At 39.3% G+C, this 16,247-nt stretch overlaps 3 protein-coding genes across 4 annotated transcripts in view; 2 read left to right on the forward strand and 1 right to left on the reverse strand.

The window, feature by feature from the left end:
• The window catches only part of dnah12 (dynein, axonemal, heavy chain 12), a 44,108-nt gene extending 41,790 nt beyond the window's left edge, over nt 1-2,318 (reverse strand). The window contains exons 1-3 of the mRNA XM_070545056.1: nt 2,210-2,318; nt 920-1,144; nt 751-838 (exon numbers count right to left, since the gene is read on the reverse strand). Coding sequence (XP_070401157.1) covers nt 751-838; nt 920-1,131 — 300 coding nt within the window. The 5' untranslated portion in view covers nt 1,132-1,144; nt 2,210-2,318. The remainder of the gene's footprint in view (nt 1-750; nt 839-919; nt 1,145-2,209) is intronic.
• Nucleotides 2,319-3,401: 1,083 nt separating this feature from the next.
• Nucleotides 3,402-6,046, forward strand: LOC107391054 (glucose-induced degradation protein 8-B homolog). 2 transcript variants are annotated; one of them, XM_015968100.3, is made up of 5 exons: nt 3,402-3,508; nt 3,829-3,947; nt 4,034-4,230; nt 4,325-4,522; nt 5,115-6,046. In XM_015968100.3, the coding sequence occupies exons 2-5, from the start codon at nt 3,830-3,832 to the stop codon at nt 5,286-5,288; spliced, it is 687 nt and encodes a 228-aa protein (XP_015823586.1). In that variant the 5' UTR covers nt 3,402-3,508; nt 3,829; the 3' UTR covers nt 5,289-6,046. The 2 variants fall into 2 exon arrangements, with proteins under 2 accessions (XP_015823586.1, XP_015823587.1); XM_015968101.3 differs by having other exon boundaries at nt 3,426-3,485.
• A 1,544-nt stretch (nt 6,047-7,590) lies between these two features.
• On the forward strand, nt 7,591-15,570 carry slc17a9b (solute carrier family 17 member 9b). The gene is made up of 13 exons (XM_070545260.1): nt 7,591-7,858; nt 8,188-8,385; nt 8,967-9,106; nt 9,552-9,651; nt 11,024-11,154; nt 11,253-11,346; nt 11,597-11,693; nt 11,807-11,894; nt 11,980-12,014; nt 12,114-12,229; nt 14,004-14,059; nt 14,164-14,193; nt 14,546-15,570. Exons 1-13 carry the CDS (start codon nt 7,725-7,727, stop codon nt 14,722-14,724), a joined length of 1,398 nt encoding a protein of 465 aa, XP_070401361.1. The 5' UTR covers nt 7,591-7,724; the 3' UTR covers nt 14,725-15,570.
• The last annotated feature ends 677 nt before the right edge of the window (nt 15,571-16,247 follow it).

Raw genomic sequence — 16,247 nt, forward strand, 5'->3', positions numbered from 1 at the left:
GTTTCATCTGATCTGCAGCCACATGTCTTGGACACTCAGGTGGGGAGAGGGGCGGAGCTGTTAACTGACCACTACCTAGGGGTGAGTTGGCTCCAATGGTGGGGAAGGACCCTGGCCACAGGGTTGTTGGTGCCTGTCGTGGCTGCAACCCCCAAAGCCACTGATGGACACGGGCAGTTAGGGATGCTGTTAAGCTGAAGAAAGAGTGCCATCAGGTCTTTTTGGCCAGATAAGTGCAGTTCTAAGATACTGCGCAGAACCCTCAAGCTCCCAGGCCTCTGGTAGAGGACCCAAGTTTGAAAGGATGAGACCACCCACGGAGGGTATGATGGGAATTTTTTTTTTGTTTACATACAACCATATACATCAGCGGTATGGTTTTAGACCTGACATGTCACATATAGTATTATCCTCCTCATGTCTGATTTCCTAATTTTTTAGCACATATTGCATTATGTGTTTTCAGGTTCAAACACTGGAAAAAATGAATAAAAACAAGCCAAAATCCAAAGAAAACATTTACAAATCTAAAGAACTATTATTGATCTAGACCATTTCAGATGCTTATGTATATATATATATATATATATATATATATATATATATATATATATATATATATATATATATACATACATATAACTCTAAGTGTGATATGTAGAAATTAGGGGTGATTTAATGCTTTTTTAGATTAATGTGTTTGTTTGTATTTGTATTTAAGATTGGTGGATGGATAATTATATGACTTACGGTAGATGGGAACTGTGGTTCTGGGGAGGGAATGCGGACAGTTTCCCTCTCTCTCCTCCGTGAAATATCCCTCATTGCTCTGGAGAGTCTGTAATTGGTAAAGTAAAGAAAGCTGTTAAACTTCAAATAAAAGACACATCGATTAACCTTGAGAATAGATAGAACGTACGGTATTCGATGACGATCCAGTAGCTTTTGTTCAGCTATTCTCTTTTTCATTGCCAGAAACTCCATCTTTTGAACCTTGAATTTCTCCTTCATCTCCTCATGCTCGTCGATCATTTTTTGGACATGATCGCTGTACTGCCCGCTTATTGGGGGCAGGCGTTCTGACTTGTCTTTTTTTGGTGCGGCTCTAAATTTTCTTTGAGAGGAAGCCATCTTGAGAAACAAACTGATAAATACCAATATCAGAGACAGAATGAAAAGACAAACATTAACTTTAACAAATCAACAATGATCCCACCATATTTAGAACAATATATACTGATAAAAGTGCAACTGGATGAAAAGTAAATCTAAAATAGATGCTATCACATTTCACATGTCCTTGCATGCTTACACTGGCTGCCAGTTAAATATCATATCCAGTTTAAGGTCTTAACCTTTGTTTACAACATCCTGAATGGTCAAGCCCCTGCTTATCTGTCAGAACTGCTCAAGCCTTATGATCCACCCAGAACCCTGAGATCAGCAGATCACTTGCTATTGTACATCCCAAAAATCAAGTACAAATCTCGTGGGGAGCGGGCCTTTGCGTTCGCTGCTCCTAAACTTTGGAATGCTCTCCCCCTTAGTGTTCGACAGGCCCCAGAACTGGGTTGATTCAAGTCTGTACTGAAGGCCTACTTCTTTTATTTAGCTTTTGATCAATGACCAAGCTTTTATTGTAATGTGCTGCCTTTTAGCATAATGTTTTTTTTGTGACTTTGTTTTTACTCTAGTATGTGTCTTTAAAATCTTTAGGTTATCCCTTTTATGATCTTTATCTTGTTTTTATCTTGGGGTTTTCCTTTTATTACAGCACTTTGGTCAGCTGTCATGCTGTTGTTAAATAAGCTTTATAAATAAACATGGTATGATATGGTAAAAGGCAGAACACGTCGTGAAACTGATGCAAGGAATTAAATTACAGAATAACAGGCTCTTTTATAATTTTTATGATAGGCATACTGTTGAATTTGTCGTGTAAATTACAAATTGACGTGTTTCAATGAAAGTTAGTCTGATAAATATGCCAATTTCTGCTGTTTTTGACATTTCTGTGCAATAATTGCCAGCATTTTAACAACTTTAAACAAAATAAAAAAATTCTCAGAAACCTGACTCAAAAGTGTTAGCATACGTAGCTATTTTGCTAACGTACGGTAGCAACGTACGTTGCGTAGAAAAATAAAACGTTTCACAGTGACGTGAAAAAAAGCTGAGACTGAAAACAAAAGGTTCTAAACAAGTTCACCTGGTTGTTCACTTAATATCTTCTCCCATTGGTGTTTGGTCTATAGCTCGTATCACCTGTCTTACTTTAGCCTCTGAAAGAGTGTGTACAAACGAGTTAACAGCGTTGTTGTCATGGTAACAGGAAACAGACTAGCAGCAGAAAGAGGCGGGGCTAACAGATAAATAAAATAATAATAAAGTTAATTAATTTTAAAATATTTGATACTAATATGAGCATAAAATGCTATTTGTTATCAAATGTAATGGCCAAATGTAACACTGTAATGTTTTATTTCATTTTTAATATGATTTCAATTTTTTTTCTTACATTTTCTTTGCGAAAGTTACAGAAATAATGCAGATCTGAAGGTAAAATATGTTGTTGTGAAAAACACCCTAATTATACTACGATGTTGATTTTTTTCATTTCCTATATTTTATGTTTTTCTTACAAAAATGAGAAGCTAAGATAAATAAAATCAAATTCTTTCAACATTGGGGCGGAAAGATTTGAGACTGATTTATGTATATGTATATACATACATACATACATACATACATACATATATATATATATATATATATATATATATATATATATATATATATATATATATATATATATATATATATATATATATATATATATATATATATATATTGCATTTAATGTCAGACAAGCATATCTTTTGAGCATATGTGCAAATGACATATTCTTCTTTTTGTTAACATTCCTAAAAGTTTGAATGTTATTTTATTATTATTAATTGTTTGGATAACCGGTTTTAAAAATAAAATAAGTATTATGAGGATGAAATCAACAATAATCAGTTCTCCTTCAGCACAAGAGTTTGGGAAAATGTCACAATGATTTCTACATCTATCAGGTGAAACTGTTCACAAACTGTATGTGACCTCTACATGACCAAAGAAAATGTATATCCTGTATATCCTTATACGATCTATGTGGAATGACTGTGAGAAAATTGGACAACCCATGGTGTGCTTTGATTTTGTTTTGGATTGAAATAAATGCATTTAAACTGATCAAATTTCACATAAAACGAAGCAGACTAAAAATATATTAAAATGAACTGAGAGACTATCAAGGTGTAAATTGTGTAAAACAAACACGTTTTATTAGAACTTTGGAAGTCTGGCATCTGCAATACATTTAGGCTACTGTAGGGGGCAGCATGTTAAAAACACATGAGTTACACCAAATGTTGACGTCGGGGGCGCTGTTGCCCTTCGAGCAAAAGAAGAAGAAGAAGTTAGCTAGTTAGCAACTGCTGGTAAGAAGCGACAAGATCTTCAGGTATTTCGAACAAATAGCTTTCGTGTTTATGTGAAACTGTTGGATACTATAAACGAGAGAGGATTTAATATAAAAAGTCGTTCAGGTCAACGTTATTTAAAATAGGTTTATATCTAAGTGGACGTATTCCATGTTTTGGTTCGTGTTGTCGGGCTTTGTGTTGTGTTTTTGATCGAAGGCCCAAATATTTTACGTTGAGCTTCCGGTGCCATAAAGCTTCTTAGCCTTAAGAACTAAGTGTTAAAATGATACCATTGCGACTAATTAAAGGTTTTTACTCTGTTTTTTTATTTTACAACCGTCCTGCTGGATTTGATCAGAATGAGTTATGCTGAGAAACCGGAGGACATGACAAGGGATGAGTGGATGGATAAACTCAACAATGTCCACATCCAGAGAGCTGATATGAACAGGCTCATTATGAACTACCTGGTCACGGGTAAATGTTTGTTTTTACGTTGATATAATGATGTGTTCTCAATGTGACACAGTAAAGAGACGCTTACAGTATTCTTTGTCCAACAGAGGGATTCAAAGAGGCGGCGGAAAAGTTCAGGATGGAGTCTGGAATAGAGCCTAGTGTTGACTTGGACTCTTTAGATGAAAGAATTAAGATCAGAGAGTTGATATTAAAGGGACAAATTCAAGATGCCATTGCACTCATCAACAGTCTGCATCCTGAGCTGCTGGACACAAACCGTTACCTCTACTTTCACTTACAGGTACAGCAAAACACAAGGTACACAGTTTGACTCGCTGTTATTGACTTACAATTTATAACCTATAGGGCATGTTGTTTTATTCTCGATTCTGCAGCAGCAGCATCTGATAGAGCTGATTCGTTTGAGAGAGACAGAAGCTGCCCTTGAGTTTGCCCAGTCTCAGCTAGCAGAGCAGGGGGAGGAGAGCCGAGAATGTCTGGCGGAGATGGAGAGGACGCTAGCCCTTTTGGCATTTGACAACCCAGAAGACTCCCCTTTTGGAGATCTGCTTAATATGATGCAGAGACAAAAGGTATAACCAACATGCTTTAGGAACCTTTGTATTTGTTTATACAGTGAATATAGATTTCAATTGCACTTATTCTGTTTGCATAAACTTTTTTGTTATCAACAGTTTTGTTTTATCTCCCCAGAATCTTCTGAGTTTATTTTGGTGTTTCTTGCAAACAATATTGTAATCCCTTATTTTATTAAATAAGTTTGCAGAAAAATTAAAAACCCTTTAGCTAACCATATTTATATAATCATACTTTACTTTTGTAATTTTTATTAATAGGTATACACTTTTGAAATGCAAATAAGTTTAGTTTTAATTAAATTTAGCTAAATATGAATAAACTTTTTAAAATATGAAATAGTATGACAAGTGGCTGGGGAGAGGGACGTCTGGGCCTCTCGACTTAGGCTACTACCCCCGCAACCCAACTCCGGATAAGCGAATAAAAATGGATGGATGGATAGTATGACATAAGAGTTAGTTATGTTAAATAATGATTCCTTAAAGTCACTTTTAGCTTTAAATGAAATGTTTTTGAGCAGGTTGAGAGTGATAAAAGCATCTGATGTATATGAAACATTAAGATGTGTACGGCCTTCTCTTTTAGGTATGGAGTGAAGTGAATCAGTGTGTGCTGGACTATGAAAACAGAGAGTCAACCCCCAAGCTGGCCAAGCTCCTGAAGCTGCTACTGTGGGCGCAAAACGAACTCGACCAAAAGAAAGTGAAGTATCCCAAAATGACTGACCTCAGCAAGGGCACCATCGAGGACCCCAAATAAGAACTCGGTGTGAAAAAAAAAAAAGAAAACTACCACTGTATTACAAAACGGACACATTTGTTTTATCTATTTATAACCAATGAAGCTGAATCATTTAGAGTTCAACCTTTTGTTTTTTTGTAAGAATGGCTTTTTTGATATCTTTAATAATTCCAAATGTGTGGAAAACTGGATTGAATGTGCTTTAAAGCTACTTCTCACACTAAAACAAGATGCAAGTTAATTCATTTGGTGTAATAAATGATACGATAGTGTATGTAAAGCTAGTATGTTTCACTTACTCTAGTTTTTTCTGTCTGTTGGCAGGGAAAGTTGTTGGCACAGGAGGATGAGAATAAAGCCTAAATTAGGTTGATACTTTATGTGTGTGACCACTGAGAGGACCTGCTTAGGATAAAGCAAATATTCTTTAAGGAAACACATTTCCCACTTTAACTGGTGGTATTTCTGGTGGTACTTAAATGTGATGGCAGTGATTAAAACAGGTGACTGGAGTTGTTTCATTCACTTAAGATGTTGATAAACAGGAACAGAAATAAACCCTTTCAGACTTAAAGAGGTGGGTGATAAGATTAAAGGAATGCAGGGATGTTTCCCAGGTCTGAGCTGAAGGGAATGTTTAAACGTGCCGGGTAACTGTTCATAAACGTGGAAGGCTTTCACTGGTGGATTACATTTTACATTTGTAGATTTTTGGCAATAAATCTATGTGCTTTTTGCTAGTTTATTATTTTGCAATAAAAGTGACTTTAAACTGAGCCATGTGGGACTAAATCTTTAAGTGACAAAGTATTACTTCCAACAGGAAGAAAAAGCTCTTGATTGCATTAATTTTATTCTCTATTTCAGCTCAATGTATTAAACAGAGATGAACATGTTTTAGTCAAGGCGATGGGAGTGACAGCAATAAATGTTCATTTTTACTTTCCCCTCGTTTCATGAAAGCCAAAATTGATTGTTTCAAACAGGAGCAAGATACGTCTCCACTCTATCTGCATGTTTTTGCTTTTATTAAATAATTAAAATTGGAGAAGACTTTAAGACAACAAATGTCTTGTTTCAGCTTTTTTGTAAATAAACAAAGTCCAAGGCCCTAAGGTAGCCATTAGGAAATATTTAACTGTCTAACAATGTGCTCAAATACATACTAAAACTACATGAATAAAAAATGGAAGACTCTCATTTAGTCAGTTTTATTAACAGGGTTATTAAGGTTATTTTGGCTGAATCAGGCTGAACCTGTTATAATTAAAGGATCAGCATTTTTTGAGTCATTATCTAAAGTATAATCATACTGTTTTAAGAGTTTTGTGGTGATCAGAGTGTACAGATACCTTTATAATCAAGCATGCTACCAAGAAGTTTTATTTTTTCTGTTGTGCAGTTTTTGCCATTACTGTATTGGTAACAAGACAGATTGCCCAGGTTCTGTTTATATATATATATATATATATATATATATATATATATATATATATATATATATATATATATATATGTATATATATATATATATATATAATTCTGTTGGACTTTCTGTGAAATAAAAAAATGTTTAGATCAGCAGTGTTATAAATCATATAACCTAAATAAATTTAAAATAAAAGTTTAAAGTAAAGTAAGATTTACTCAAACAAGACAGAAGTAATTAAAATGTAGGTAAATAAAGAGCTTACAACAAATTATTTACATATAATTCTGGTTAAATAGATTTTTGAAAGATCTTTATAAAGAAGGCTCGAGAAATATCACTGGGTTTTCAGAGATTACAAAATATTCTGGCTCATTGGAAGCATGGTTTTAAAAAAGAAAAAAAATCATTTTCTGCTTTGCTGTAGAGAGTTGCACAACAGATTTCCTGTATTTCTAAAAGGCTGGAGGCTGATGAACCTCCCCTCTAAAACACAGCACATCAGCTGCTCCGCTGCGGGAGGTCGGCGCACCGGCGTGTGGAAGGACAGCCCAGCCAGACAGGAGCACTTCACCCCGGTATACCCTTTCATCTCCTGCACCGTCATGTTTGAGCAGGCCTGAAAAGAGCCAGAAACACCGCTCTGCTAGCGCGGAGAAAACGAGAAAACCGCGAAGAGAAAAAAGAATGTCTCTGAAGCTCAGCTGAATCACTTCCCGATCAACCCTACCGACCAGAAGCAGAACTGCGTTGGTTTTATTTGAGCTGGAGGAGGGGGAGGAGGCAGAGGAGGAAAAACTGACACGTGGATTTCTCCTCCCAGGGTATCAGGAACAACAGACTCTCTCCTCCAGCCTGGAATTACACATTATTGTCCTGTGATGCGGCCGCGACAACACGAAGTGTTTTTTCCCCACCTCTAGTCGCCGACTTTTGTCACAGACCGAGAAAGAAGAGAGGGAAAGTACTCAGCCGGACGGACTGAAGCGCTTGACAAGACCCTGCCGTCACTTTCTTTGCGTTGAATGGCAGTTATTCAAAAACATGCCAAGAACGGTGGTCCAGATTTGGTCTGTCACAAGGAAACCCATCTTCCTGGCAAGACCGGAGTCCCTGGATGTCACAAGAAGTGGCCCGAAAACCACAGCAACTGGCCCAGGTAACATTCAGTCAGATCACGGGTCTTCAGATCATGGGTCTCAGCCTGAATCAGGGACACTTTTACACAGCCTACGGTTCTGTCATTTCATAATAGCCTGTCACGGTTTAATGCTTTAGTACAACAGCAGATATGGTAAAGGGGAAAAGTGTGTCTTCATGAAAACAGCTTCAACTGAAACCTCTTTTCAGATCGGTTCACATATTTCCTAAAGGTCTGCTCTTAAGTTCAGATCAGACCCCAAAGAGCTTGAGATCCAAAAGTTAGTCTATAATAGTTGGGTTTGCTAATCTAAAGACCCTTCATCCTTCTTATTTGGTCTCTTCTAGGCCTGTGGCGAGGCTGTGGACGGTGGTGCTGCTGCTTGGGACGTGTCTCCTCTATTGCGCCCGTGTGGCGATGCCCATCTGTGCCGTCAGCATGGCCGAGAAGTTCAACTGGAGCAAGAGGGAGTCGGGCATGGTGCTGGGCAGCTTCTTCTGGGGTTACTGCTTCACCCAGGTGTTCGGAGGCTACGTCAGCGACCGGTGAGACTCACGTATGCTTGAACTGTCATGCAACGTAGCCTAATCCTGTAGGAAACACAAAGCAGGCGTGTGTGCGGTTTGATTTCATTAATATTTGACTCTTGTGTCATCATCCTTCTGGTCTGATTCGCCTTTTATGGAGAAACATGGCTGGCTGTGGCCAACCACTCTGAGGCAGTGACACAGACAAGCCCATCAGTGTTTGCTTAGTTTGAAGAGATAATTCACTAGAGTTGAAGGTTTTACTTCCTTCATCATGTTATGTTTGGGCAAACACAGTCATTAATAGATACGCTGCCTCGATGTTAAAAGAGTTATTGTCGCCTTCTGTGGAAAGGAAAAAGATGGGCCCTAATTTATTAAAAAATACATGTACTATTACATTATGATGTGTTTAACTCTGTCAAAAACACATACATTTTATGACTGGCCTCTAAGTCAAGTACAAACACCAACAAGCTCACTAACTCTTCAGCACAGGACAAGACAATGCAGTGTTACAAGTTGTTTGTTTCGAGTGCTTTAAGGTACACGTGTCTGTCTGTCTGCATCTCCCAATCTGTGTCTTTGCTCCTCCTTAGAGTGGGAGGTGAGAAGATCCTCCTGCTGTCTGCAGCTGCCTGGGGGTCAATGACAGCCTTCACCCCCATCCTGGCCCACCTCTGCTCCCAACCCATCCTCTCAATGATGTTGGCCCGTTTCCTCATGGGCCTGTTGCAAGGTGAGGCAGAAAGCGTGCTGGATGAGTCATCTGTTCAGCTGACATCACAGAGGTTTAAGATGCAACTTGCTGGAATGCTGCTCTGCCGATTGAAAAACCTGTTTAATTACAATCTTGTAAGAGTTGCTACTGGTGCGTCTGGACATGAAGAGGTTCTGAGTATCTGTGTTTGTTCTGGTAACAGTGCAGTAATGATCTATCTCACCCGTACAGGGCTGTTCTGATCATTCAGTAATCATGTGACCTCTTTGGAGCATGTACTTCAGTAAATAACAGCATGTTTAGTTTGTGGCACAGCCGTTCTCATTGTGCTTTACTATAACTGGTCACAAGCTCAGCTTTTTTTTTAATCTAGTCAAGATCTTGTTTATAAAACATTTCAATAGTCCAACAGTTGTGGAAAAAACTTATATAATCCCCCTTTTTGTTGTGTATTGATTTTTAGGTGTTCATTACCCTTCCCTGGCCAGTCTGTGCTCCCAAAAGGTGGTGGAAAGTGAAAGAGGCTTCCTCATGAGCACCGTGGGTAGTGGCTCCTATCTGGGGTGAGTCTAGTGTTCTGATCAAAGCAGTGGATTTTACTCAAAAATAACTTATTTGTACGTAAAATAAAACTGACTCAAGTTATGGTTCACTTGTTTAATCAACACATTTGCAGTGGTCTCTAGTAGGAATGAATGGCGGTAGGGGGGTGGAATATACCGTTTAACCATTTCCAGGAACTAGTATTGACCTACTTCACAGGTGAGCTTCAGAAGGCAGGTTTTGGCAGTCTTAAGGCAATTCCACATCTGGGCTGGTATGGTCGGGGATGGATGGTGTCAGTCCGGGCTCGTAAGGGCAATTTTTATTCACATTATGGTTCCCACGGACTTCTCAGAAATGCAGAAATCCCTGAGCATATGGGCGGCGCAAAAGTCTGTGGTGTCCTCCTTAATAAAAAAACAAAACAAAAACAAAGGCGGTCATGAGCTGTGTTGCTTTTGGAGACTTTCATCCACACTGTTTTAATAATTTGCTCCCTGTTCTCTCACTCATACTGCTGTGCATGTCTTCATAACAGTCTGTCCTCCTCGGCTGAAGCTAAAGGTAAGCAAAGGTGACTGTGAGCTGTGGTGCTCACGGCCATTGTTCCTGCCTCCTCTTTCCCACTGAGCAGCAGTCTGCTGCCGCGCTGGAACGTAAGCTCCGTGCAGCAGACAGAGAGAGACAGGGAAGCCCCTGCTGGCTGATTCTACCTACCAGTCAGAGGTGGTATGAATTTCAGCTGGCCAATCAGTACGTATTGTCACCTTGGCCCCAGTCGGACTGCTGAGGAAGAGGTCTGGAAAAACAGTCTCACCCCAGAACGGAAAACATACATATGACCCAGATGTGAAACCAAAAAAGCTTCCCAGCCCGTACCATACTGGCCCAGATGGAAGCAGCATTATTTCCTGATATTTGGACATCTCTTCTCTGACTGGATAACAGCAACGCAACTCTGCCATTGGCTTGCAACATGGATGTTTTCTCTCCACAAATAACACAAGCTTGGGGGAGCTTCTGCTGTTTGGTGAAGTTGCTAATGTTAATGTTAGCTTAGACTAGTTAGCTTTCCTAAATGCTAAAACAACAACAGCCTTCCCCTTCGTGAGTCAAGATGGGTGAGTCCATGGACGTTAAGACACAGTGTGACAGATCTGTCAGGCGTTTGAAATCCTAGAGTTTCACCGTCTATTTTCTATCAGAAGCTGATGCAGGAGATGGGTTTAAGAGACTTTTTCTTATGTTCAACCTGCATTAATTGAATCCATGTGGATTGGAAAAGTAATCACATATTTTATTTCCAGACAATTGAAGCATAGTTTACACTTAAATCTTTTTTATTTTATGTTGAAACGTCTTTTTACAATTTGTGTGACATGCCCCTTTTAGCACTCTCTTGATTGGAGGAGCCGGTTCCCTCATGCTGGACCTGTATGGCTGGGAAAGTGTTTTCTACGTCTCTGGCCTCCTGTCGGTCCTGTGGGCCTACTGCATGTGGAAGTATCTGCTCAAAGGAGAAGGCAGGCAAAGTTAACAACCGCATCAGTGCTGTCATGTCATACTATACCTGGAAAGCCCGTCTCCTCTTGTGCTCATGCATGTTCATTCACGTTTGCAGGACCTATAATAACTCTGGAGTCCCTGGGCGGTGCGACCCAGTCCAAACACACCAAAAGACACTGGTTTCGGCTCCTCAAACAACCCGCTGTCTTGTAAGAATTTATCAATATACAGATTTTCTCACTTTGTTTTATTTAATATTCATAGATTTCAAGCCTGTTCTCCAAGTCCGCAAATAACCAAACGTTCCTTTCTGTCAGCCCTAAGTTGAGTACATTATGTAGAGGAAAAGAACACAAGCTTCTGTCAGCTGTTGTTTAGAAAATCAGACCTTATCTTTAACAGAACCGAGCTGCCTTTGATAAAAGGAGCTCTCATTGCTGTTTTATTTCCTCTCATCAGTGCTGTGATTGTGACGCACCTTTGCACAGCAAGCACCTTTTTCACTCTGTTGTCGTGGCTGCCGACATTCTTTAAAGACACTTTTCCCGATGCCAAGGTAACTAATAACCGCCCTTTTCTGCATTTGACTCAAAATTCGTGTTTCTTTTCCAGTGTGAGTTAAAGTGTGAGGGACACCAGGCGGGTTAGTAAATGTGCCGTTCTCTCCAGGGCTGGGTGTTTAATGTGATTCCTTGGTTGGTGGCCATACCCTCATCTCTGTTCAGTGGCTGCCTGTCTGACCATCTCATATGTCAAGGTATCCACCTGATTTAAAGATAGGAGCTATTTTAAAACTCGTGTTATTAATAAAACAGCTTCTTACACATTTCTCCTTCCCTCAGGTTTTGATACAGCCTCAGTAAGAAAGTTGATGCAGGTACAACAATCTTAAATTTTCATCTATGTTTTGCCATCAGTACAAAGTGCATTTTTAGCGTATGGCTGAAGTGTGTTTGTATCCCTTCATCCCTCTTAGTTTTTCTCCATGGGTGTGTCAAGCGTGTTTACCATATTGTTATGCAGTAACACCACCTTCCCCTGGGCGGTAGCGTTTGTGTCCGTCACCATGGGGCTCACCACCTTCAGTCACAGGTACTGGCTCCTGCTCAATCCTAGCACCGTGTTTCTGACCCTGGTGGAACTCTCTGGTCTTTAGTATGGTTTCAAAACATTAGTTATGTTGATTTATGGTTTTAATGAATAAATCAATATTTCTATTAGGGTTGTGAATTGGCAAGAATCTGGAGATACAATGCAGGAGAGGTGATACCATACGGGGTGTTAGCAAGAAGATATTTGTATTGAATGAAGACCGAATTTAATTGGAAAACTCGGGGGGGGGGGGGGGGGGGGTCTATATGTCAAGGCGCCTGGCCTTGCAAGGCGATGTCTTGCGAGGCCAGGCGCTGTGCTTACAAGGACACTGTCCTTCCTTGGTCAAAGAAATTATAGAACAGACTTGCATCACGCCGCGGTCACGTACCGTCACTTGGCACGGGAGATTGAATTATATTTTATATGTATAAGTTTCAATATAAATATATAACAAGACTTTTACTTTTCTATTTGTGTATATATTTGTTAAATGAAATATATTTTTGAATTGAATTGAATGTAAGTGAGTAACTACCTGCTAGCCACCGGAGCTGCAACTACTAAGCAACTAACCAACCATAGATAACATCTTTTGGTCTAAACAAAACCCCATTTAATATGAGTTGACTTGTTTTTAAACTTGAAATTTGCCCCCGAAGTAGCTGCAAGCTTCTGATCCACCATCCTTTTGAAAATACAGCGGTGTATTCTGGGAAATATTGGACCTTGGCTAGGCTACAAGACACCTCTCGTGTATCCTTGCTCAGCTAGCTAAACGGCTAACAAATGAAGAACTGTCATGGATTTTATCAATTTGTTTATCAATAACCCATTTCCTCGAGTGAAGACAGAAGGAGACAATGAGCAGACAAGTCAAACAGTTATAACTGTGGCAAATGCTTCGAACATCTGTTCACAGGGTTTATTTATAGAGAGATAAGAGGTAGAGAGAGAGAGAGAGAGAGAGAGAGTGTGTGTGTGTGTGTGTGTGTGTGTGTGTGTGTGTGTGTGTGCGCGCGTGTGCGCGTGCGCGCGTGCGTGCGTGTGTGTGTGTGTGTGTGTGTGTGTGTGTGTGTGTGTGTGTGTGTATAAGTGAGCATGCAGAGAGGCATAGAGCAATACATTACATCCTGTTGATTGAGTCCATGATCAGGAATTAATAAACAGATTTTTCCATAACAAGAACAGACCCCTCAGTAGAACAAGAACATTGGAGCACGCCTTGGCGGTTCCTGGTGACGTATCTCCTATGCAACATTTTTTTTATTTTTTATTAAAGAAGAAGCGTGCACCTAAAACAGTGTGTAACTTTACACACCTTAATGTCCATTAGCATGCACATTTGAAGTTGTAGATAAACCTGCTTTGTTCTCGATCACAATTTTCAAGAAAATTTCTGCAGCAAAAATGGAGGAAAATAAAGATTAATCGGAACAAACAACCCCTTCACTTGTACTAACTGCTGTTATTAGAGTAAACCGTTTCTGCTACAATTTGAGCAACTTTACCTAAAATCACACCGAACATTTTGTTGATCAATATTTATTTATAATGGAAAGACTTGTCGTACATTTTTTAATAATTTAGGAGCCATTTGGCTCTCGAAGCTTCATGGGAACAGGACACTTCCTAAACGTAACTAAAGGAGGATAATGAACTCGTTAGATCTTATCCACTCTTCTCCTCATCCCAGTTTGTAATTAATAGTTTTATGTGCTCTAAAGTTGTTCATTTAAATTGCACAAATACTAACAGAAATATCCCGTTGCAGTGGTGTCTCTTTGAATGTTCAAGATCTTGCTCCATCCTGTGCCGGAGCTCTGTTTGGTAAGTAAAAAAAATTCAAAAGAACATTTTTGAAACTGCACTTAAATTATTAATTGTATATTAATTATTATGCCTCATGTGCACTTTGCTTTTTACTTTCCCAGGTATCATGAATACATGTGGGGCATTCTCAGGTGAGTTTCTGATGATTAAACAATTATTTTTGTCTAATCTAAACAAAGTATTTTTGAATTGAATTGAATTAGGGATTATTTAGCAGCAGCCACAAGAACTATAGATGGAAATAACTATTTCCCTTTTTAAAATCCAAAGTTGGGGACATGTCACTGTCAGGTTGGCTGGCTCCCATGTGTCATGCATATTTCATCAATAGCGGTATGAATAAATCAGAGCAGAGGATGACAGTTGATGAGGGAAATGAAACTGTGACATTTTCTCCATCATTGAAACCATGAACATTATTTTTTGCATTGTTTCTAAATTAATGAATGTGCTTTACCAGCAGCTGTGTTTGTCTGTGTGCAGGAGTCCTGATGGTGTATTTTTCGGGGTATCTCATCGAAGCGACTGGCTCGTGGGCGTCGATGTTTGCACTCATCACCACAGTCAACTTGCTGGGCCTTTTCACATTCTTAGCCTTTGCTGAGGCTCGCCGGGTCGACATTGATTCCAGTAAGGTCCGCCACCACAACATCCATATCTAAATCAAAGGGAGCATTGCTCCCAAACATGATGCGACTTTGGACAGTCTGTAGCTAGAACGTTATCTGCGTTGGGGTTGTTTTCCCAGTAGATAACAAGCAGCATAATGGGAGGAAACCTGGACGAGAAGCTCGCCTAGTTACTTTCAAAGTTACAGAGAAGCACATGGTGCAGCACATAGGGTGAAAAAATAAGTGAAATCCTGAATATTCTGCTGGTTCAGGAAGAAAAGCCCAAACAACCTCCAGGTCCTTGTGTGTACAGGCGTGAACAGTTGCTGGGAATCTGTTGTTACAGGTTGTGTTGGAACTAAAAGGCTCAGATGAAACCTAAAAGCTGATGCTTGTGCTTAAGTCAGAAGAATGTTTGACTGAAAGGCTTACTGACAGCTGAAACAAACTAAAGTGGTTCTTTTGTACTTTGTGTTATTTAAATTGTAAGATAGCTGAGGAAGGAGGGGGCGACCTCAAGGAGGGTCCAGACTCTCATACTTGAAGTTGAGCTGTTCTCCTGCCTCCGAAGATAAATATCTGAGTGACACACCCTTATATTAAGTACCAAACAGGCACCCTGCTCTTGTTACAATTTACTCCTGCAGTCTCTGCTTGTAACCATGGAGACGTGGTTACGAGCTCATCCTGTGAGTTCATAGAAAGCTCAATAGCAGCAATGTTCTGACTGATTCTATCGAATGAAGACCAGAGGTTCTGTAACTATCTAATAAAATATACCTCATAAAATTATGTTGAGTACTTTTATATTTATTTGAGTCACAAAAGCTTTTGACAGAGCAAAACGGTGGTGTTAAAAGAGAAACGTGTCCGATCCGAGCAGTGTGAGTTAGACAGGAACAGGAACTTATGTTTGTACAGGCGGACAAGAAAAGTGGAACTTTTATTTTCAGAAATGCACCCATCACTTCCGTAAAACACTAGTGGAGGAGGCACTAAACAGGAAGTGTCTCACTTGGGCAGTTGCACATTTAAAGGTGCAAACATGACAGTTGGGTGATGATGTCACTGCAGATCAAACTGCAGCCTAAAGCTAGAGGAGCTCAGAGCAGCTTTACTGCTGCTAATAAAATAATAAAAGTTCACCGACTTGTGTTCTTTCTATGCATTTATTATTTTGTGCCTCATTTAAGCTGCAGAAGAATTGCAACTTGCATATTTAATATTGCATTAGTTATTATTGCATTTGCCTTTGTGGGATTTGTAGCTTTTTTCTTTGCATACAAACTGTGTTACAAACATAAGGGTCATTGTTTTGCATCGTTTTATATCTGAGAAATTCTTATCAATGTCTGAGTACAAACATGTGGGATACAGAGTGGGAAACTCATTTTGTGCAACTGTTTATGAACATTTGTCACATGTCTTCTCAGATGAAATACCTGAACATACATTGTACACGGACTAGCCACAACATTAAGACTATTTGTCTATCATCTTTAAGCATGTTATTGTTGGGAAAAAGAAGCAGTTATTTTATTAATGGTAGAAAATTAATTTATCCAATGTATTAT

The sequence above is a fragment of the Nothobranchius furzeri genome, chromosome 15 (assembly GCF_043380555.1).
Source record: "Nothobranchius furzeri strain GRZ-AD chromosome 15, NfurGRZ-RIMD1, whole genome shotgun sequence".
Classification (NCBI taxonomy): domain Eukaryota; kingdom Metazoa; phylum Chordata; class Actinopteri; order Cyprinodontiformes; family Nothobranchiidae; genus Nothobranchius; species Nothobranchius furzeri.

Excerpts from the sequence above, each read along its gene's own strand:
- slc17a9b (XM_070545260.1), top strand. The coding sequence starts at position 7,725 with ATGGCAGTTATTCAAAAACATGCCAAGAACGGTGGTCCAGATTTGGTC. Across the intron at positions 7,859-8,187 it reads AACCACAGCAACTGGCCCAG|GCCTGTGGCGAGGCTGTGGA; the intron begins GTAACATTCAGT and ends GGTCTCTTCTAG. Across the intron at positions 11,155-11,252 it reads GTATCTGCTCAAAGGAGAAG|GACCTATAATAACTCTGGAG; the intron begins GCAGGCAAAGTT and ends TCACGTTTGCAG.
- LOC107391054 (XM_015968100.3), top strand. The coding sequence starts at position 3,830 with ATGAGTTATGCTGAGAAACCGGAGGACATGACAAGGGATGAGTGGATG. Across the intron at positions 4,231-4,324 it reads ACCTCTACTTTCACTTACAG|CAGCAGCATCTGATAGAGCT; the intron begins GTACAGCAAAAC and ends TCGATTCTGCAG. Across the intron at positions 4,523-5,114 it reads ATATGATGCAGAGACAAAAG|GTATGGAGTGAAGTGAATCA; the intron begins GTATAACCAACA and ends CTTCTCTTTTAG.